Below are 23518 nucleotides of genomic sequence, written 5' to 3' on the forward strand. Positions count from 1 at the left end.
TGTCTCATCAGTCAGCCTTTAGAGACAACTCCATCCACCCTTCCCCCTTCGACCCTTCCTAACCACCAGAGGTCAAACAGGCTCTATCCCCAGAATCTCCAAAAGTGACATTCACCAGGCATACTAGTAACAAACGGACCCAATCTTCTCCAGCATATCATAGTCCTAGTAATTCTGGAAGCATTGCTGTCTATTTTCACACATTTAGATATTTTCCAGCTAAAAACTGAGGTGCAGCAGAACACTAAGGTTGATCATCTGTTGATAAAAACAAACAGATTCTAATATATTGTGTGTGTGTGTGTTTGTGTGTGCGCATGTGGGAGTGCTTGTTTGTGTTTGTTTAGGGAGCCCAGTAACATCCTGTCAGAGCACAGGTCAGGATGACAAATCTCTCCTCTCCATCTACCGCCATGCATCTCCCTGCTGTTCAGTCATGGCCATGTTTCCAGTGCTGCTCTGACACCTGAGCAGCCAGAGCCTGTTAAACTGCCCTGGCCCCAAATGGAGTTCTCATTTTCAAGGAGAACGGCTCCATGGCATAATGTACTTTGTCTTGGGAATGACTTTTTCTGGGACGTGCTTGGCTCTCTCCAGGATGGACATGGCTGGCTGGCTCCAGGGAAGACAGATGGAGGCCGATGGCAAGGCTGACACATGTTGAGAGGCTGTGATGAGTCAATGACTGAGGCAGGCTCTGCGCAGCTCTGTCTGGTTGATGGGTGGAGGGGTTAGGGGACAGGACAGGGTGGGGTGGCTTCCCTGCATAGGTCCTGCTCTGCCCCGAAACCACCAAGCAGAGGTAACCCATACACCTTGCACCCCCTAAACTAGAGAGCTGTAATCATCCACCACTACAGTACCAATCCCCTGTATCTCAGCTTATTACAAGTACATGATTACAGAGCCAAAGGGATAATGTCAGGACCTGGGCACAATGCAGACTCAACCCTAGAGGGGATGTCACCTCACGCCCCAGTGTCTCACTCCTAAACCCTGGCCTGAGCACTATCGCGACTAGCCCAGCTTTGTTTGTTTGTGTGTGTGTGTGTGTGTGTGTGTGTGTGTGTGTGTGTGTGTGTGTGTGTGTGTGTGTGTGTGTGTGTGTGTGTGTGTGTGCGTGTGTGCGTGTGTGTGTGTGTGTCCACTGCCTGACCAAGGGAACAAACCACTGCAAGAACTGCAAACCACTGCAAAGATCATGTATATATATTTATTTTATATATTTCCTTTCCTTCTATATTATTTTCTCCTAACTCTACCAGCCCTCCCATAATTGGAGTAAACTATTGGACAACAACAAGGCTTCTACTTCCAGCTTATATATACTATATACATTTTATGGACTGAGTATATTTTACATTAGTTATCTTGTTTTTTTGTGTTATTTTTAGTCCCACCCTTCAGCTCCCATAATCCCTTTCCCGGCTTAATAATTTAGCCTATGGATCACGGCTCCAGCTCGTGTGTATATTGATCTTTTGACTGGGTACATTTCTCCACACTTCTGCTGTAATCCCTCCCTTTGCTGTCTCAACACACCTTCCACTTCAAACCCAGTGCATATCTGAGTAAAGTAATGACTCCTCTTGAGGAATTAAAAAGGCATCATTAGCCAGCACCCGAAGGCCACATCTGATGTGCTGCTAGAAGAATGTTCTAGCTGACGCTGAGATGGGGGAGAAAATCCACCCACATTAGTTTTAACTGTGGCAACACTATTTGTTGAATTGAACTGTGGTACACCTGTCTGTCACTTAAATAGCAATCCATCCCCCAACCAATCCATGCTTGTTACAGAATTTCATGTTGAATTTCATGTTGTATAATTGAACAGTTCAAACACCTGTTATTAGGGGCTTTCCTTTTGTTGTTGTAAGGGCCCTTTTTAATGTCGCACACTTCCTTCTCCTTCTGCGTTCTCCCTCATAAATGTATACATCTGGTGTATGAAAAAAAATAAAACATCTGGCCCTTCTTTGGATAATGTGCTAACAAACCTCCAAACGAGCCTCAACGCCATAATTCCTTCCGTGGCCTCCAACTGCTTTTAAATGCAAGTAAAACTAAGTGTATGCTCTTCAACCGATTGCTGCCCACACCCTCCCGCCCGACTAGCATCACTACTCTGGACGGTTCTGACTTAGAATATGTGGATAACTAAAAATACCTAGGTGTCTGGTTAGACTGTAAAAACTCTCCTTCCAGACTCACATTAAGCATATCTAATCCAAAATTAAATCTAGAATCGGCTTCCTATTGCTCAACAAAGCCTCCTTCACTCATGCCGCTAAACATACCCTTGTAAATCTGAGTATCCTACCGATCCTTGACTTCGGCGATGTAATTTACAAAATAGCCCCCAACACTCTACTCAGCAAACTGGATGTAGTCTATCACAGTCCCATTCCTTTTGTCATTAAAGCCCCATATACTACCCACTAATGCGACCTGTATGCTCTCGTTGCCTGGACCTCACTACATATCCGTCGCCAAACCCACTGGCTCCAGGTCATCTATAAGTCTTTGCTAGGTTTAGCCCCGCCTTATCTCAGCTCACTGGTCACCATAGCAACACCCACCCGTAACACGCGCTCCAGCAGGTATATTGCACTTGTCATCCCCAAAGCCAACACTTCCTTTGGCCGCCTTTCCTTCCAGTTCTGCTGCCAATGACTGGAACGAATTGCAAAAATCACTGGAGCTGGAGTCTTATATCTCCCTCTCTAACTTTAAGCATCAGCTGTCAGAGCAGTTTATCGATCACTGTATCTGTACACAGCCAATCTGTAAATAGCACACCCAACTACCTCATCCCCATATTATTACTTACCCTCTTGCTCTTTTGCACCCCAGTATCTCTACTTGTACATCATCATCTGCACATCTATCACTCCAGTATTAATGCTAAATTGTAATTATTTTGCCTCTATGGCCTATTTATTGCCTTATCTCCCTATTCTTCTACATTTGTACACACTGTACATAGATTTTTCTATTTTTTTTCTTCTATTGTGTTATTGACTGTACATTTGTTGATGTGTTGTTATTTTTGTCTCACTGCTTTGCTTTATCTTGGCCAGCTCAAAGTTGTAAACGAGAACTTGTTCTCAACTGGCCTACCTGGTTAAATAAAGGTGAAATAAAAACTCCCCTTACCTCATTCCTTTCTACCGTTCCCATGTGGAAGAGGTTAATGACATATTGTCCCATGACATCATAATGTTAAAACACTTAGAATGAGTTTATATGGTCACTGACAGTGTTTTATAATGGTCTCCCACCAATATATTGTATTCCAGTCATGTATTAACTTTGTATCTGTTGATTTGTGAATGCTGTACATGCTGTACATGCTGTACATCCTAGCTTCTGCACTTTCTGATGTAGGCTAGATGTTGTCATTGGGGTAGCATGGCTATTCATGTCCCCTTACTTTGTTAATTTGTACTTTGCAGAGGAGTTTGGCATGTTAGGGCAGCACAGTACTTGTTCATGGAGGTTTCTCCTGTTGATTATCAGGTGTGCCATGTGTTTTTGTTTGTCAAGTTATGTTGAAGATTTTTTACTGTTAGTTTGCAAGAACACATCATGTACTGTACTGTATCGTACCTAACGGCTGTTATTTATGAAAGTTGGCTAGCCCAGGCCCATAGGCAATACTGTACATTAGCTACATTTAATACTGTACACAGTATTTGTTCATGGACATTTTACCTGTCATTATCAGAGAATAAAAGATCAACACCAACCCTGATCCTTTGGTCAAATGTAAGCCAATCAAAACACATCACAGAGGCAATCTACAACGGTCTCACAGGCACCTGTTTACAAATGCCAATGCCTGCAATTCTCAATAATTCCAATAGGTTCAGAGGTCAATGACAGTTTCCCCCGGTAAGAAAGGGTCATGTGCTGAAAGACTGCTGACATACTGTGACCCCAAGTATACTGTCACATCCACAGTCACAGCACAGTCAGCCATCTGTACATACACAGGTAGCCTACTGCACAATGCCAACAATACGATGCAACACAACATGTATAGATACTGGTGGTGTTATTCAAAGAAGAGATAGATACTGGTGGTGTTATTCAAAGAAGAGACAGATACTGGACATACAGTAAATGTTGGGGGGGGGAATGATAATAAAAGCTATTTTAATGGACTGACATACTCAGATGAATTTCCTTTACCTCAGCGACACACACGTGTGAGCAGTTCAGTCTCGTGAGTGACTTTTACGTTAGAGTAGTACTACAGTACCAGTCCTTCAATTCTTTCTATTAGAGGATCTGATCTGGAAAACCATCAGGTGAACAGTGGGAAACATACATTTGTTAGTGAAGAAGATAACGTTTTACCTTGACAGAAGACGAATGAAGTCTGCCATCAACAAATAGGCTAAAGAATATGGCCTATGTATAAAGGTGAATAGAATACGTGTCTACTGGTTTTTCATTGAAGTGCTAAAGAACATAGGAAGATAAAGTGCACAGTAGAACTACAGGTGATTGAATTGACATCTTCCTATTACATTGAATCTCACCTGGCTGTCACTATTCCCTGGGCTCAACAAAGTCACCAACAACAGTTTAAAGAAGGACTTTTATTCATCAGAGACACAAGGAACGAACAGCCAAGAGAATGTTATTTATTTTACTAGGCAAGTCTTATTTCAATGACGGCCTAGGAACAGGACGACAGATTTGTATCTTGTTAGCTCAGGGATTCGAACTTGCAACCTTTCGGTTCCTAGTCCAGCGCTTTAACCACTAAGCTACCCTGCCGCCCCAATGCCAGCTAGCCAAGGAGAAGGGAATAGGTGTGTCTGAGAGAGAGAGTGAGAAAGACAGAGAGGAGAGCGATATAACGGCAGGGCCGATGAACCACATTGGCACGCCTCCCTCTCTATGAATGCACAATGAGGCCGCTGGGCTTGTTAGCACTTGTCTGGGAAGCCAGGAACCAGGGGTGAGGGGTTATGTCGGCTAACCCCTCTGCAATTCTATTACACTAGTTTATAGCTCTTGGCAAACGCACGGTGCACCAAAGATACTGAGAGAAGGGTGGGGTTAAAGGGGGACTGCTACGTAGCATCCCAGAAGGAGACGGAGAGGGCACACAGGGAAAAGAGTAGAAAAGGAAAAACAGGGAGAGAAAGAGAACATGACCAACGTTCACTGTTGCGTGACCAAGAAGCTTGACATGGCATGACACAGATGTAATAAGCATACATCACACACAAGTACAACAGTTGGAGAGGACAACCTTTATATTCTGCCTCCTTACTACAGAGAGAGAGAGAGAGAGAGAGAGAGAGAGAGAGAGAGAGAGAGAGAGAGAGAGAGAGAGAGAGAGAGAGAGAGAGATATGTGCAAAACACATGGTTGTGGTTCCATTTGTACCTGGCCTTAAAACAAACGAGGCTAGTCTGCAGGGAGGTAACCCCCGATGCAGTGTTAGCAGTGATCCATCACACTGTGTCCTGTGTGTGTGTGTGTGACCTGCCCTGCTCACTGCTCTCGCTGCTTTCCCACACACGCACACACAGACGCACACACTCAGCCTCAACCAAAAGGTAATTGAGGAACAGAATAGGCTACAGTGTGATTGCAGGAAAAGCGTTTGGGTTTGTGTCCCTCTGTGGGTGTGTGGTGTGGGAGGTCTGGTGTAAAGAACAGGGCAGGCAGAGCACAGTAAACAGGTCATGACTGAGTGTGGCCAAGCGTAGTGCAGCAGCCAGATGCGCCATCCCATCCTATCCCCCCGTCAGGCGCCTGACAGAGAGCTGACCCTGAGGTACAGAAACAAACAGACCAAACTGGGCCGGGAAATCAAACCTCAGACTCATTTTAACTCCCATACAGAAAAACAGACAGACCCACCATGACAGAGACTCAACACAACACATTAATATCTGGGCCTGGGAAAAGGCCGTAGACACTGTGAAGCACCGCCTCACAGGCGGTGGTATGATATTATAGGAGATGATTGGTGCCGCCACAATAGAGTATAGACCCTTTACTCATATGTCTCTAATATAGACATAACCCACTGCTTCTCCAAAATTGCACATTATTTTATCAATGTCTTCCAAGAGATTTGTGAATTCATGAATCCCCGAGCTGACAAGGTACAAATCTGTCATTCTGCCCCTGAACAAGGCAGTTAATCCACTGTTCCTAGGCCGTCATTGAAAAAAGAATTTGTTCTTAACTGACTTGCCTTGTTAAATAAAGTTTAAAAATGTTTTTTTTTTTAAGTATCCTGTAGTAATATCCTGTATCCTGTACAAGCGTACAAGCGTATCATAAGCATATTATTGTTGCCTATGATTATATCCACTGATTTGTATTGCTATTTTAACAACATTTTCAAATATCCTTTTTTTGTGAACTTCTGATGCTTCTCTCAAGCCACCATTTTGCTATTGACAGACAAAAGTGAAGAAAAAGCTACCCACGTCACAACTACAACACAGTGCCACACAGTGGAGAAGAGAGGAACAACAAACCCCTATGTAAATAAAATCAATTAATGACTGTTAGATTATGCCACAGAGGGATTTTTATGGGCATGTCCTTTTCCTGTTAAAGTTTGATCACTATCCAAAGGGAATCATGATTAGTTCAATCTAAGTGGTGCTTGATACTCTACAACACTCACAAATCATTCTGCTCAGACATCCAGGTAACTGTCCAGTGTTTCCAGATTTCTATTAAATATGACCTATAATTAATTACAATATGAATTAAATTGTTTTCCTTCCAAAAAAGGATTATGAAGCATTTTAAAAAGCAGCTTTTCTGTGTTGGAATGGTGTGGGCGTACCCCAACAACAGAATGGTATTGGTATATACCGGTCATGCGAGCAGACCGCTGATTGGCCAGCTCATCCTCCTCAGGAGGATGACATCATCCTCTCTGAGGAAATAGCAAGCATTTTCCAAACAGTCTGTTTGAGATACAAGTTTGAGGTGGGTTTCTTTTATAAGTGTTTTTACTCCAATTTTTGCTTCTACCACAAATATGATTATAGGATGAGTCAACAACATTATTTGGGTGTGAGTTAACAGAATATGAACTTTTAAAAGTGAGCTTTTTACTGGACAGATACTTTAACATGGAGAGGGAGAGGGAGGCTAGACTACCTTTATTGATCCTTTGTGTTCATCTCTCTCAGGTTTATTAGGAAGAATAAATCCTACTGCACTCGTCCTGAGCAGAGCCAGCCAGGGGGCTGTGGTGTAGACAGCAGCCAAGGAAGGAACTGTAATAAAAAGAGCCTTGATCCTTGAAGTATCATATTAGTAGATTATGAGTGAGGTAAACAGAGGCAGTCAAGACAACCCACCCAGACCCAGACTCGTTATAGGTCTACATTAACAGGCTGATTTCCCCTGGACCAAGGGTCGCTCAAGCACGTCTTTGTGTGTGCCCCTCAAGAAAAATATTGTGTTCTATAAAACTTCTCTGTAAATGGCCAGGCACAATAAATCCAGGGTAGAAATATTAAGTGGAAGCAATATTTCTCTGGACTCGCTCCAGATTCATAGTAAAACCAAATAGTCGGGATGACCTTACCGTTAAAATATATGTTTCAGCGGGAAATAATGCAATTTCTTTCCAATGAAGGCATCCCTGAGCGGGAACCATTTTCAAGCCACTGGAATTTCACTAGTGACAAATCCATTCAAATAGACTATGAAGACACTTGCAATAGATGTGGTCACTGTTCATAACAAATTAAATAATGTATAATAAAAAAAATAATGTAAACAAAAAATATCAAAAACATTGCGTTTAAGAGTAAACCCATCGAAGTCAAATACTGTACATGTTTAAGGACACCTGTTTTTTTTTTAAAAGAGCTCGGAATTTGAATTATTTATTTTATACTTTCTATTTTCATGTAATTTGACCAAAGCACCGGTTCCAATCCAAGTGCCAATGCCGTTTAGAAAGCTCCACGCGAATACATTTATCAGACGACATGAAAATACAGCTCGTTGGCCACACACAACAGTGGTGGGTTTGATGTTGAAATTAGAATGCTTAAGCAGAAAAGAACCCCATACCTACTGTAAAATATGGTGCTGGATATTTTGAGTCTATAGGGCTATTTTGCTTCCGCTGGTCCTGGGGGCCTTGTTAAGGTCAACACCATCATGAACTTTATCCAGTACCAGGACATGTTAGTAAAAAACCTGGCTGCCTCTGCCAGGACCCACTGGGCACAGACGTCAATTCAACGTCTATTCCACTTTGGTTCAACGTCATTTCATTGAAACAACGTTGATTCAACCAGTGTGTGCCGAGTGGGGAGGCTGAAACTTGGCAGCAAGTGGATATTCCAGTAAGATAATAACCACAAGCACACATCAAAATGGTTAATAGGCCAAATAAATCAACATTTTGCAATGTTTTGCAATCTCAGTCTCCGGACTTGAAACCCATTGAAAACCTGAGGTTTGAACTGAAGAGGGAAGTCCATAAGTACAGACGAAGGATATAAAGGATCTGGAAAGATTCTGTATGGAGGAATGGTGTAAGATCCCTCCCAATGTGTTCTCCAACTCATAAAATATTTCTGAAAACGGTTCAGTGACGTTATCCTCGCACAGTGAGGTATTCAAAACAATATTGACCCCTACCTGTTAAAAAAAAATATGCTCTCCCTTTATCAAGGGTGCCAATAAATTAAATGTTTACATTTTAGTCATTCATCTTAAGATGGCTAGGTGGGACAATCACATATCACAGGCATAGAAAGTTAAATTGTCCTCAATACTGTAACTATCAGAAGAGAGAGCTAGAAATGGAGGAGGGGGGAGGGGGGAGGTGTGGTCAAGTGCAATTGCTAGTTAATGGTTTAAGTGTGTGTGTGTGGGGGGGGGGGGTCGGGGTGAGGAGGAGGATGTGTTCATGTGTTTTCAGATGATGGGCAGGGACTAGCTTCAGGGGGAAGCTGTTTTCCACCATTGGGGTGCCATGACAGAGAAGAGCTTGGACTGGGCTGGGTGGGAGCTGCCCTCCCGTATGAGTAGGAGGGCCAAGATACCTGAGGTGACAGAGGTCACCTCTGTAGGGTTTGAGCATAGCCTAAAGGTAGGGAGGGGCAGTTCCTCTTGCTGTTCCGTAGGTAAGCACCATTGTCTTGTAGTGGACGCACACATCGACGGGAAGCCAGTGGAGTGTACGGATGAGCAGAGGAGCGGAACCAGGCGGGCTGCAGCGTTCTGGATAAGTTTGAGGGATTTGATGGCACAAGCGTGGAGCCCAGCCAACAGCGAGTTGAAGTAGTCCAGACGGGAGAGGACCTGTGTGCCTGGATTAGGACCTGCGCTGCTTCCTGTGTGAGGTGGGGTCGTACTCTACGGATATTGTAGAGCATGAACCTGCAGGAGTCAATGCTTTGATAACCATATGTAAATGAAGAATTGATATGAGAGATGTACCATTACAGGAACACAGAGACGTATTTCAATATGGCATGGTATTTATCACTGATGTTTTCAAAAGGAGAAAGAGAACATGCAAACCTGATGTTTTATTAATCAAAGCAAATGTACAAAGGGAAGACATGTTCTACTGTAGAATCCTCCCAATTAGCCCTTCAAATAAGTGGTACACTGTCTGTGATCCTGGCAGTCCAACCACACTGGTCCTCACTACAAACTCATCTGGACCTGGATCCATGGCAAATCTCCCTTAACAATTATGCAAAAGAATGCCAAGGCCTCTTAGCACACTTACCCACACTTACTCACACTTACCCACACTTACCCACACTTACTCACACTTACCCACAGGAAACCTACATTCACTACCTGCTGACAACTGCCGCTAAAACATGCCATTGTTGCTTTGCTAAAAGACACACAGTGAGCTTTTGTTACAAATTTCACATTAAGTTAATTGCCTCTGGAGGGGTTAGATAGATGCTATGATCAAAACATCCTAATGAGGAGAGTAGGGAGAGGGAAGTTAATGCAGTCCCTCTCTGATGAGGTCATAACAACCCCAATCTGCTTTGTGTGTTAATGATGCAACAGCCAGACATTTTTGGACACTCATTCCCTTAGTGAAGGGTCGGTTGTCTGTGAGTGGAGGAAGAGTCCATCATGAGAAAAGAGAGATAGTGAGAGAGTGATACATAGAGGGGAAAGAGAGAGGGGAGAGGGGATCCAGGCAGAGGACACTGTAGCTACCTAGCTAGTGCTGTGTCTTTAAAACGCCAGGCCCCTCCTCCCTCCACACAGTCAGAGCGGAGCAGCAAAGCAAGTTGTGCTGGCAATAGCCTGAGCCCCACGATAAACCCTGGCATCAGCCTGCCTTCATCCGGCAGTCAGCGAGGACACTTCAGGGCGCAGGGGCAGAGAGACGGGACGGAGAGAGAGTGAGACAGACAGAGAGAGAGAGAGAGAGAGAGAGAGAGAGAGAGAGAGAGAGAGAGACAGAGTGTCGTTAGGAGCAGGGCTCTGACTGATACAGATCCTCTCCACAGCTCTGTACGCAGTAGCTCTTTCTGCTGTTTCCCGACGCCGGCAGGGTTGATGAGGATGGCGGGTGGCTTCTTCCTTTCCACAGCATCGTCACTAGAGCAACGGTAGCATCAGCATCTACAGCAGCAACAGTTTCAGCCTCAGCATCATCAGTAGCAGCAGCAGCCGGATCTATACTCTGCTGCTGGTCCCTATTCTTCAGCCGCCTCCTCTCTCTGGTGTCTAAGAGTGCTGCTGTCAGGGCCGTTCAGCCCACCTCCTCTTCCGACTCCTCCTGCCTCCTCCTCCAGCCTGCCTCCTCCTCCATCCCGCCTCTTCCTCCACATCTCCATCCTCCACATGCTCTCCCTCCTTCCTTCCGCTGAGACACGGCACTGAATGAATTCTTCGCCCTCTGACTGGAGCTGCTTTCTCTGGGAAGACAGTAAGTGATGTAGGGAGAGCGAAAGATACAAAGAGAACAAGTGGGGGAGTATAATATGCGTGTGTGACTGGAAGAGAGAGAGAGGAGGGTGTCAGTGTGTGTTTTGATAGAGAGATTGAGACTGCAAGAGAACTAGCAGGATGTGTGTGGCTTGGATGATCCTCCTGTGCATTTAATTAGTCAGTATCACCGTGGAGCATAGACTGTAAGCCCTGGACACAGCTACAGCTGCTGATGTAGAGTGAAGGTAAGTGTGTGTGTGTGTGTGTGTGTGTGTGTGTGTGTGTGTGTGTGTGTGTGTGTGTGTGTGTGTGTGTGTGTGTGTGTGTGTGTGTGTGTGTGCGTGCGTGTGCGTGCGTGCGTGTGTGTGTGTGTGTGTGTGTGTGTGTGTGTGTGTGTGTGTGTGTGTGTGTGTGTGTGTGTGTGTGTGTGTGTGTGTGTGTGTGTGTGTTAATGAGAGGAAGGTGGGAGAGTCCTGCTGAGACTAGATGTGCATTTTCACAGCAGCTAAAAAAATCGTCAAGTTCCAGCACCGCAGTTAATTCATGTCTATCTCCCTGCCTTCCTCCCTCTTCCTCTCTCTTCTCTCTTCCTTGCTCTATTGCTGTTGTGTTCTATTTGCAGTGCTGCTGAGTCTAGAGAGGAGAAAAGAGAGAGGGAACGAGACAGAAAAAGAGAGAGAGGAAGAAAAAAACAACTGCTTTCCTTTCTGTCTCTCCAGGTGTCATGTGTGATTGGCCAGCTTGCCCTCTGGCAGTAGCATCAGCCTGGATTCAGTGTGTGTCTCACCCCCCTGCCTGTGCCTGGGCTCCGGCTGTCCCTGGGGACGCGCTACTGGGATTTACCTCTTACTGCTGGATGGAGATGGCGCAGGGCTTTCTGCCTTTTTGAAAACTGTTCACAGAAGGAGAAATACACAGATAAACAGAATAAGGAAATATAATGAATCAATCAGCAGCACAACCAGGCAGACTACTGGATTCCCTTAGCAACAACTCAGGGAGAATAAGAGAGAAGTGAATTGTCTCTTCCTATCTTCTCTGGTGTCGGGTTTCTGGGCGCAACCCTGCAGACCAGAGTGGACCAACAGTCGGATCTGAAAGAGCAGGACAAGGGGCACTGCAAGGGCACGAAGGACACGCAAGTCACCCTAACACCAGGGGAAGGACCCTCCTCTTCCACCTCCTCCTGTTCATCACCATGTTGGTTTGTCATTCTTCCCCTGCACATTCTATTAATTTGTCACATTTTACTCGCTAAGACATCCGTTTATCCTCATTCCTGCCAACTGGAATAAGCCCTGCCACTGAAGAAAATATTGGACATTCTTCACACACACACAAACAACCACAGAGAGACTCTCACCCTCCTCCTACCTTCCTTCCTCCTCTCTTTGACGAGAAATGAACAACACATGTCGGTCATCATCTGAGCATGAAATGGATGTGTGCAGAAGTTGCTTTTGATGTGGGCTATTTCTTTATTCCTTCAAGATTAGTTTATTCTCCTGTCACTTCTGAGAGAAAAGGAACACTGCACAGCAGAGGACACAGGAGGAATATCTCTTGTTTTCAAAAGGATTTGTCCTCCTCTCTCCCTAAAAAAGACAGAAGCCAAACTGAGGGAGTATACGTAGAAGGCGAAGCTTGTCCCTACTGCCTACCAATAATGTAGACCAAGATCATTATCAAAAAAATAGCAACTGCTGGGAGTTCTACTTTTCTGTTACGCTTGGATATTCTGATCTACAGGGGAGGTTGAACATGAACCCCTTGTTCAGCTTGACAACCTGGGATGCACTCTTTTACAGTAACCTGGCTGACACCAAGTCACTGCATCGTACCCGCTAAATAAGATTGTAAAGGGAGGTGAGTGGGAGGGGAAAAGAGCAACTTTCTCATACAGACGATCTAAATAAATATCCTCCTCAGAGACCGATGCAAACGTATACACTGACACATGAGATGAGTAGGCTCTCTGGATCAACACTATTATATAAGGTGTTTTCACACACACCATCTTAGCTCCTGTTCTTCTCTTTTTCCTCCTGTTCCGTGGATTTAACTTGAGTTTTTCATGTTTCTTTTGGCTTCATTTTTGGTACGATCCATCCTGGAGTCATGGATGGAGGAGGGTAACGCAAGGGGGTTGAGCGCTCAGGCCAGGCAAGGTCTTTTGGCTGTCCAGGGGCTTTTAAGATGTTGAGGTCTCCCTGCGTGGCCGGGGCCCCTGTTCGGATCAGTAGCACTGAGGCTCCTTGCGGCCAGAGACATGGACCCCGACTCGGCTCCCCCCCGCCCCTGCCCTCAGCCTCAGCCCACCAGCCCCTGGCCCCAAGTCGCCCTGTGAAGGATGTCCCTCAGCAGAGCTCCGGCCCGGGACACCTCTGAGACCCCCAGCCAGACCCCCAGAGAACGGATCCGCAGCCACATGAAGATGGTGATCAACCAGCTGGACGGCATTCTCAAAGAGCTCAAGGATGTGGCCAAGGAACTCCGGGAGGTGAGGCACTATAGCGGGCAGCATGCGCCACTGTCTCACCTTACTGGAGACAAGGTTCCGGGGGTGGTGGTGGGGGGTTGGAGGAGTAAGGTAGATGGGGTAGTTACTCCTTGAGAGGATTGCATTGAATGAAGTGTATAGAATGCATTTCACGGAATAGATATGCTTTTAATTAGGATTTGAACGAGATGACATCACTTTGGCTTTGGTGCAGGTGGCAGGAGAACGTCGGTTTCTGCTTCCGTAATTAGAAATACCATCTTCCTTTTGGCATACAAGGGCTAATTCCAATATCATCAAGTACACAACAATACGTGTCGTTGAGATGTACTCGGCGTCCTATGAAACCCTCTTTAAATAGTGGCTGCAGAAGAAGCAGGGCAGAGCCAGGAATAGGGCTGCAACAGAAACACAGGGGAGAGAAGAGGTGTGCTTAGGTAAGACACAGGACTTGGCACTGCACTAGTTATGTAACCATTTTGTTGTCAGCTGGGTTTCTACTGTATTTTCACAACTGCCATGGTAACGCGATGAAAAGATCAGTGCGTGTCTGCATCAAAAAGGGATGAACAAACAGGAAGAATATGTGTGTGGAACATGTAGTGGATGACAGTGTGTGGGTCTCTATAGAATGCCTACTGTATTTTCGATTTCAAATCCATTAATATTAGAATGCAGGGTAGATGTGTGTGTATGTGTGTGTATATTTTTGCGCGTGTCCGTGTGTATGTACCTGTGTGTGCAACGTGCATACACGTGTAAATTAAATTAATCTGTACCAGCCCATCACTGGGACTGGTACAGTAGGTTCAATAGGTTCCTGTAAATCTCGTCAAAAAAGGAAAAAGAGCGAAGGGTTCTTATTAAACCCCTCCTCCATAGGATGTCCAACCCCCTCTCCCTCTCTCCCTCCCTCTCCCTCCCCATCTCTCTATCTCTCTCTCTCTCAAGACTAAATATTGGCTCCCTGACACATCCCCACTCCAACCCCACCCTGTCTGTTATCAGCTGCCTCCCAACCTCCATCTGATCAGGGGGCCAGGAGCGGGGGGCCGGGGGCACAGCCAGTGACCTGGAGACCCAGGGGAGGATAGAGTCCGACCAGACCAAGGGGAGGGTGGGAGGGCGAGGGGTCATAACTCACTCCATCACCACCACCTTCCACTGACTTCCCCAGTCTTTCGCCCACTCACCTCACCTCTCCCTCCTTCATGTACTCACATGGGGAGAGGTGCAAAGGCACGGCACACATCGCTCCGCACCGCTCACACACAGCTCACGCTTCCCTCTGAGCCCAGAAAAACACAACGGGTGCTCTAGTGATTGATGATTATGGGACGCCTGCAAGTGGAATAATGCTGGCTGGAGCTATTTATAAACAAAAACACTAGCTACCTCTGTCTAGCTCTGCCAGCACTAACATATACAGTCTTACGGTTCTTATTTCAGAGCCCCGAAAAGGCTTCAATACAGCAATGTATCATCCGTTCTGAAGGGAACACAATGAGACATTTTGAAATCGGTAGCAAGAGATTGCATTAGCCACAACACCAGTAGTGGCGGTAGTATCAATATTTTGTCATTTGCTAATTTATTCCATTGTGGACTGTATTAAAAGCAAAACGTTAAAAATGTTTTAAAAAATGTATTAGTGCTCAATGTACCGGCAGATGCATGGCTGCCTAATGTTCCGGAAAATCTCTCATTCTTGGCCACATAAAATGAATAACATAATAGATAACATCTGTCACATAAATAAATTATGAATTACTGGATCTGTTAAAAAAAAATGAACAAATAACGGAAGTCAGGGTGACATGGTGAGTGAAAGTGAACTGGACTGACTGGGTGGTGGATCATCACTCCATGTTGGAGGATGGTGTTTGGAGAAGCTTGATGGCTTATGGCAGTAGATGTAAAGATCGGATTATCTCTAGAGGTCCGTAGGGAGCTGGGCTGATTTCAGAGCTCTCAGGGTTATAGCCAAGCAGAGCTCCCGTCAGTCCACATACTGTACCAACAGCTCATAAGTGACTGTCTCCACAGCCAGGCCTGAACCCTGGTCATAAAGGACCTGGACAGTATGTGGCCCTGGGCCCAGACCTGCATTCAGTATGTGAGTTAACTCAGACATGCTCCATGGCCACAGCAGGGGAGGCTAACGTACAGTCACCCCATGCCTTCACAGAGTTTAGAAGAAGGGGGTTAAGGTAGCGGCACCATGGCAGAGCCAACAGGGAGTGTTTTTGGAAGTGGATCTAAAACTGGCAATTATAGTATAGCTAGACCCACAGCCTTTCCTCATCTCACTTCAGCCATTGGTCTGTGCTGGAGGTGTGACGACAGGAGAGGAGATGGAGGCATGATACAACAACGTTACATACTATACATAAAGCGAAACCAAGCCATAGAGAAGAAGTCATCATAACAACTGTCAGTTTAGAAGGCAGCGCAATCACATAGAGAGATGCCATTGATCTTATTTACATCCCATTGAGAAATGTATTACAGCGGCTATATACTCGCCGCGCTTCAAGATGTGATGTTTCCAGCATTACCATTCAATTGTGTCACATTTTTGAATCCCATTATGCAATTTCACAGAAAGAATAAAACAGAATCTAAATGAAGTCTCCAAAACGAAATACACTGATAATATACTCTCCACACATCAACAGCAATAGCAGCTGTAGAGGAATGTTTAAAATCATGTCAACATTATCCTTACAATCTCTGACAGACAAAAAAAAATGGAACCAAATGAAAATCACAGCATCCTCTGCTATTTTCAGTATGAAATATAATTTTTGCTAAAACTGAATCCCAAAGAATAAAAAGCTATTTCAAATAGCTGAGGAATAGCAAATGTAAGAAAACATCCATATTGGGCATTAGAGAGATACAAGACTGGTAAATTGAAAGCATTAAATGAGGCGGTAAGGACAGAAAAATTGGAGAGTGGCGGGGAAGAGCAGTCACGCTGCAATACAGAGAGAGACGAGTGGTAGGCACGTCTTTAGATGGAACCAAAAGGGAATAGGGAACTGTTATTATGTGGAACTAGTCATTATGTAGAATCATACAAAGAGCAGAGGACGGAAGTCAGTGAGAGGAAAATGCAAATAGGGCGGCCATGAAAACCAGTAGCGAGAATTAACGTAGCTAATGAGAGGGGTGAAGAAAGAAAGACCGGGAGCAATTATCACTGGCAGAGCAGTGTGCACCATTTCCAAGAACTCTGAGTCTGACTGCCAAATCATTGATCTGGGAGAGCAGGACAGCCGTCTCTATCAGTGATAAGCAGAGGGTCCATGGTAGGGTAGCTAGCTCGCCTAACAGCAGATCCATTTCATAAGCGTGGCTGTGGAGATTGGCTGTTACTGTGCAGTTCCAGTTTGTTCCAGAGACGAGGCATGATTGCATCAGCAGCGTCACTATCCATCTTCTCCCCCAAGCTGTGTCTGTTTCTCTAACAAATGGACAGTTAAGCTAAGCTGGGCTATATTGGACTATGCCCATTCACATGCACTGGGTCTGAATATAAATATTGCATTATACAGGCTGGTGAAAGAAGCTACCGATTCTCACTGTGGCTCAATGATCCCCGAGCAGCTAGGGCCCCCTCTGATTCATTATTAACAATCAAGGGATCATTGCAAAAATGAAAACGGACAAAGGAAAATGATCTGATTAGAAAGCAGTTTCCAGGGGAGCACTTTTATGTTTTGTGGCGTACTATAAACGGTGCATTGTTTGCGCCCAGTATGATGTGGTGGGAGGAATACAACACATAAACAGCTGGCTGATGATCAGTCAGAGAGCCACTGAGCCTCCGTCCTGATCCAGTCTGGACTGGGCCCCAGCACCACGGTGGGGGACAGCAAGGGAGTCGGCACACTCGGCTAACTGCCACAGAGCTCAGCACCGCTCAAATTTGGTCAGGTAGTCACAGGAGGGACCTAAATCCAAATCAAAGGATGCTGTTTCTGCATGGGACTTCTTTCCTCTCCTCTGTTTGCACCGACGGTGCCACCATTGCAGGCCAGCCAGGGACGAGGCCACCTGACAGCTGTAGTGTCAAAGGTTGGACACTAGGTGTGCAGTCACAGTGACACTCCTTGCCTAGCAGCACAATTATGACAATTGTAAATTGGTGCACCAACCCAACCTCTCAGGTCTGGAAAAAAAGATGATCCGTGTGAGAACAGGTGCCTTAATTGGAAAGGTCTTTGTTGAATAAAAAATAAAATATACAGTGTATATGTTAAAAAGATGCCCCTGTGGCCACAAACTAATCATGTGTTAGCGCTGCAGGTGGTGATGCAGGTTTCCTTTAGTTTACCTGAGCCCACTTATCACAAATTACAATCAGTCTCTGTGCCCTGGTGGACCGTTTCCCAGAAAGCAACTGTTTCCATTTCCCTGCCAGTTCCCTACTGTAGGTTGACTGCCCAGTCTACCCTGGCCTGCTCTAGTGCTCTCCAGTGAGGGTGCCCCAGCCCAGCACCCTGGTAGCGACTAGCGAGGCAATTTACTGCAGATTAACAGCAGGATTTGGCCAAGCTAAGAGGCCTGCGGGCACGTGGAGTTCACTGGGCAATGCTGAAGGCTTACCGTCACCTCTGAGAGGGAATAGGATCATTAAACCTGCCACAACTGGGCCAAAGGGTTTCCTATAGCTTCACGTCCAACCAGAGATAAAACAGCAGGGATGCAATACTAGGTACATTTGTTCCTCCTTGTTTGACCTCCTTTGTGTGCTGAAATTAAATTCTCCTTAAATTCCACACATGAACAACACGACAGAGCCACTTCAATTTCATCTGTATTGACTTCAGTCAGCAACACCCCCCCCCCCCCCCCCCCAGTGTCACGTGACCTGGAAGTGACCTTTGGATGGACCTCATTGACCACCAGCCAGGCTAGTTCCTCCTCAGAATGACCCGTAACACTCCTATAATAAAACAGAGAGACACTTTAGCAGTGGGACATAAAGAGTTAAAGCTTTAGTGGCTTCTAACCTTGAGAGGGAGCTGTGGAGAGGAGAGAGAAAATAAAACTGCACCAGGCTGGCATACCTTTCCCCTGAGCCTCTTTTACCAAGCACCGCTGTGGAGCTACAGCTACTTTAAGATGCAGGGCCAGTGTGTTGACCAGCCCAGCATGCCTGTAAAACCCAGTGGATTAGCAGGCCCTTTGAACTCTCCTTCTCTGTGGACCTTGCACTCAGCATAGATGATAATGAAAGTTCCTGGTTAGAGCCCAGGCGAGGTACAAAATTGGCCCTTATATCAAAGCAGTCATCATACCAAATCAACCTGGTAAGCCACGTATCTTTTCTACAACGCCAGCTATCTGTGACTAGATACCATTACATGAGGTAGAGGATTGAGGGGGCTTGCTATGCATCTTTGTACATAATGTGAAGCTGCAACCCTTCCCCTTCCTCCAGGGGAGGATAAAGGAGAGAGAGGGGAGGGAGAGAGAGATAATGGTTCCTCCTGCTGTACAGGCTGGCGACAGACCGGTTGAAACAGCTTATATCAATTGTTGCAATTGTGCTTGTGGGCGTTTTTAGGATTGTTTTTGGCCTATCTTTGAGCTGTGAATAAAACCAGTGGGCTGTAGTTAATGGTGTGAAAAATGGCATCCATTTGAAGTGCACAAGCAAGCCCCAGGAATAGAATAGCTACATTACTTGATTGTCTCTGAGCATATTGTACATACGCTGACAAAACCTTTTTCATTGGACTTCCAGTGAAATGTCTGCAAGATTGAATGTCACTGCACTGAAAGGGCACAAATACCCAAGAAGAAATTGGAGACATGTAGGTTATGAATGTGTCTAAAAGTATGAATAGCAACCCAAATTAATACAGTAGGTGAGCTACTTCTCAAGAGACCAATTTTTCTCTCTGTCGGCTGTACCAGGGAAACGCTCAGGACAGCTAGATCCCTATTACATTATGGTTCGTTGTGACACACTGAGGAACCTACAGTATTCACGTGGTTTTGGCCAAACTATTAATAACTGCTTTGCTATGATTGGGTATCATGCGTCGACCCAGTTTAGAATGAGCCTATAATGTGATTGTTCTGAGAATCCCAACGTCATATCAAAAGCTTTAACAGCAGGGAACCAAGCATCTGCAGCCTCAAACATTTTAAAAATCTTTCAATAAGGCATTTGATTCATTTGATCAGTTCTGGCAATTCTGTTATAGGCCTACCTGACAGGGCATGCATTGTCTGGTTATTTTACGGTTTTATGAATGTTTTTGATGAATCACACTGGAGTGCCCTTTAAGTGAGACATTCCACTCCATTCATGTCCTCTCATTTGGTGCCAAACTCAGCATATTGCTTTTGCAAAAATGTTTGTAGACGAATATGCATTGCAGTTATTATACAGAATATATTGTGTCCTGATACAGTTGAAGTCGGAAGTTTACATACACTCAGGTTGGAGCCATTAGAACTTGTTTCTCAACCACCCCACAAATTTCTTGTTAACAAACTATAGTTTTGGCAAGTCGGTTAGGACATCTACTTTATGCATGACACAAGTCATTTTTCCAACAATTGTTTACAGACAGATTATTTCACTTATAATTCACTGTATCACAATTCCAGTGGGTCATAAGTTCCCATACACTAAGTTGACTGTGCCTTTAAACAGCTTGGAAAATTGAAGAAAATTATGTAATGGCTTTAGAAGCTTCTGATAGGCTAATTTACATGATTTGAGTCAATTGGAGGTGTACCTGTGGATGTAGTTCAAGGCCTACCTTCAAACCCAATGCCTCTCTGCTTGACATCATGGGAAAATCAAAAGAAATCAGCCAAGACCTCAGAAAAACAATTGTAGACCTCCACAAATCTGGTTCATCCTTGGGAGCAATTTCCAAACGCCTGAAGGTACCATGTTCATCTGTACAAACAATAGTACTCAAGTATAAACACCATGGAAACACGCAGCCGCCATATCGCTCAGGAAGGAGACGTGTTCTGTCTCCTAGAGATGAATGTACTTTGGTGCGAAAAGTGCAAATCAATCCCAGAACAACAGCAAAGGACCTAGTGAAGATTCTGGAGGAAACAGGTACAGAAGTATCTATATCAACAGTAAAACGAGTCCTATATCGACATAACCTGAAAGGCCACTCAGCAAGGAAGAAGCCACTGGTACAAAACCGGCATAAAAAAGCCAGACTAAGGTTTGCAACTGCACATAGGGACAAAGATCGTACTTTTTGGAGAAATGTCCTCTGGTCTGATGAAACAAAAATAGAACTGTTTGGCCATAATGACCATCGTTATGTTTGGAGGAATAAGGGGGAGGCTTGCAAGCCGAAGAACACCATCCCAACCATGAAGCATGGGGATGGCAGCATCATGTTGTGATGGTGCTTTGCTACAGGAGGGACTGGTGCACGTCACAAAATAGATGGCTTCATGAGATAGGAGAATTATGTGGATATATTGAAGCAACATCTCAAGACATCAGTCAGGAAGTTAAAGCTTGGTCGCAAATGGGTCTTCCAAATGGACAATGACCCCAAGCATACTTCCAAAGTTGTAGCAAAATGGCTTAAGGACAACAAAGTCAAGGTATTGGAGTGGCCATCACAACGCACTGACCTCAATCCTATAGAAAATGTGTGGGAAGAACTGAAAAAGCGTGTGCGAGCAAGGAGGCCTACAAACCTGACTCAGTTACACCAGCTCTGTCAGGAGGAATGGGCCAAAATTCACCCAAGTTATTGTGGGAAGCTTGTGGAAGATTACCCGTAACGTTTGACCCAAGTTAAACAATTTAAAGGTAATGCTACCAAATACTAATTGAGTGTATGTAAACGTCTGACCCACTGGGAATGTGATGAAAGAAATAAAAGCTGAAATAAATCATTCTCTCTACTATTATTCTGACATTTCACATTCTTAAAATAAAGTGGTGATCCTAACTGACCTAAGACAGGGAACTTTTACTAGGATTAAGCGTCAGGAATTGTGAAAAATTGAGTTTAAATGTATTTGGCTAAGGTGTATGTTCATTTCCGACTTCAGCTGTATGTTGTAATGTATTATGTATTGGTCATTAATATGACAACTATTGAGAAGTATTCATTGTGAAGGGAATTGTTCATTGATTAAATACCTGTTTAGGGCTTTTAACATGTTCAGGTGCTAATTTTCAACCCCCTAGAGTTGGTCAGCATGGAAATCAAATTAGCATAATAAAAAAATCCACATCAAACTCTGTCTGTTTAAGCTAGAGATATCTTTTTTGCATGAGCTGCGTCTCAATCCACCCCATTCGCCAATGTCGGCCTTCCGCTTCCGTGGTGGAAGGTGGCAGGGCTACAGCGCTTTTCGCCAGACCAGGACACATCCCGAAAATCGGTCTTCTCACAAAAACTTATGCAGAGTCTGAACGGTTTGGGCTTGAAAGTTGAGACTGTTACAAACGTGATGGTATTCTCTGTTTTGCTCTAGGACCCCCACAAGCTTCACGGGACTCGTCTGAAGTTGGTTCTGCCGATGTGCCAACTTCTGTCTGCAGTGTCCGAACGGTTTGGGCTACAAACTAATGTGACCCCACCATCGGAAGTTGAGCCCCTTACGAAACACGCACATGGCGTCCAAACAATTGGATGAATTGGATAGGGCATTTCCACATCAACGGTATATGGGTCATTCCACGCAAAAAAATATATAAGAAAAGCTTTTTTAAATCTCTCAGATATAGGACAGACACTTCAAATCATACTTCCTTTTTTAAATCTCTCAGATATAGGACAGACACTTCAAATCATACTTCCTTTTTTAAATCTCTCAGATATAGGACAGACACTTCAAATCATACTTCCTTTTTTAAATCTCTCAGATATAGGACAGACACTTCAAATCATACTTCCTTTTTTAAATCTCTCAGATATAGGACAGACACTTCAAATCATACTTCCCTTTTTAATGTTCTTTTTTCTTTGTTATTTTTTGTTGTTGGGGGGGTTACAGGTACTGTATTCATGTCAATTTACACACTTTATACCATATGTACTCATAGGCTGCCACATTAAATAATACAAAGTTAAGAAATACATACAGAGAAATTATCATATTGATCACACAGGATTTTGAACTAATAAAATTGGTATGTAAAGAATGATTTTGCTAATAAAGTAATTTAAAGAAATAAAAATAGAGGTCAAAATTATTGCCACCCCTTTTTTCAATACTCTAGCACCCTCCCCCTTTCGAGGATAAGGACACTGAGTCTTAAATGTTTTATGAGATTGGAGAAGACATTGGGAGGGATCTTAGACCAATCCTCCTTACTGAATCTTTCCAGATCCTTGATATCCTTCATCTGTTCTTATGGGCTGCTTTCTTCAATTCAAACCTTAGGTTTTCAATGGGGTTCATCAGGAGACTGAGATGGCCACTGCAAAATGTTGATATTGTGGTCAATTAACCATTTCTTTGTGATTTTGATTCATGCTTGGGGTTATTGTCTTGCTGGAAGATCCACTTGTGGCTAACTGCCTCCTGGCAGAGGCAACCAGGTTTTTGTATAAAATGTCCTAGTACTTTGTAAAGTTCATGATGCCATTGATCTTAACTCCATTGGTCCCTTTTTGAGTGAAGAATAATATTTTATTTTAGGGGCTACAAGCAGAACACAAAACTATTTGACATAAACAGTTGCATTCATGAGTTATATTGAAAAATGTCAATAAACAAATCAGGTCCGCCGAGCTTAAAATGATCTCCAACTAGTCAGTGACAGCTGTGTAGAGTTTGGAGTTTGTGACAGCTTCTACATGAGCGTATTACAGTATTATAGACAATTTGTCCTGGGATTTCCTATGATCTTCTATGTAGACGAACCGCTTACCTTCTAACGATTCTTGTGTGGCTCTGTGTCGTTATCCTCACAAGGGTAGGGTGCTGGTGTACTGAAAACAGGCGCGCCAATAATTATGTGTTATTTATTTTACACAGTATCTTTTGCTCATCTTCATCAAGGGTGCCAATAATTATGGACCTGACTGTATACCACCATTTTGCACCTGAATCCTA

The 23518-nt window shown here is 44.3% G+C and overlaps 1 protein-coding gene across 1 annotated transcript in view; it reads left to right on the top strand.

Moving 5' to 3' along the window:
* Positions 1-12842: 12842 nt before the first annotated feature.
* Positions 12843-23518, top strand: part of LOC139412168 (inhibitory synaptic factor 1-like) — a 53645-nt gene continuing 42969 nt past the window's right edge. Inside the window, exon 1 of the mRNA XM_071158986.1 lies at positions 12843-13435. Within this exon, the coding sequence (XP_071015087.1) occupies positions 13286-13435 (150 nt within the window). The 5' untranslated portion in view covers positions 12843-13285. The remainder of the gene's footprint in view (positions 13436-23518) is intronic.

Source organism: Oncorhynchus clarkii, chromosome 6, assembly GCF_045791955.1.
Source record: "Oncorhynchus clarkii lewisi isolate Uvic-CL-2024 chromosome 6, UVic_Ocla_1.0, whole genome shotgun sequence".
Classification (NCBI taxonomy): Eukaryota; Metazoa; Chordata; class Actinopteri; order Salmoniformes; family Salmonidae; genus Oncorhynchus; species Oncorhynchus clarkii.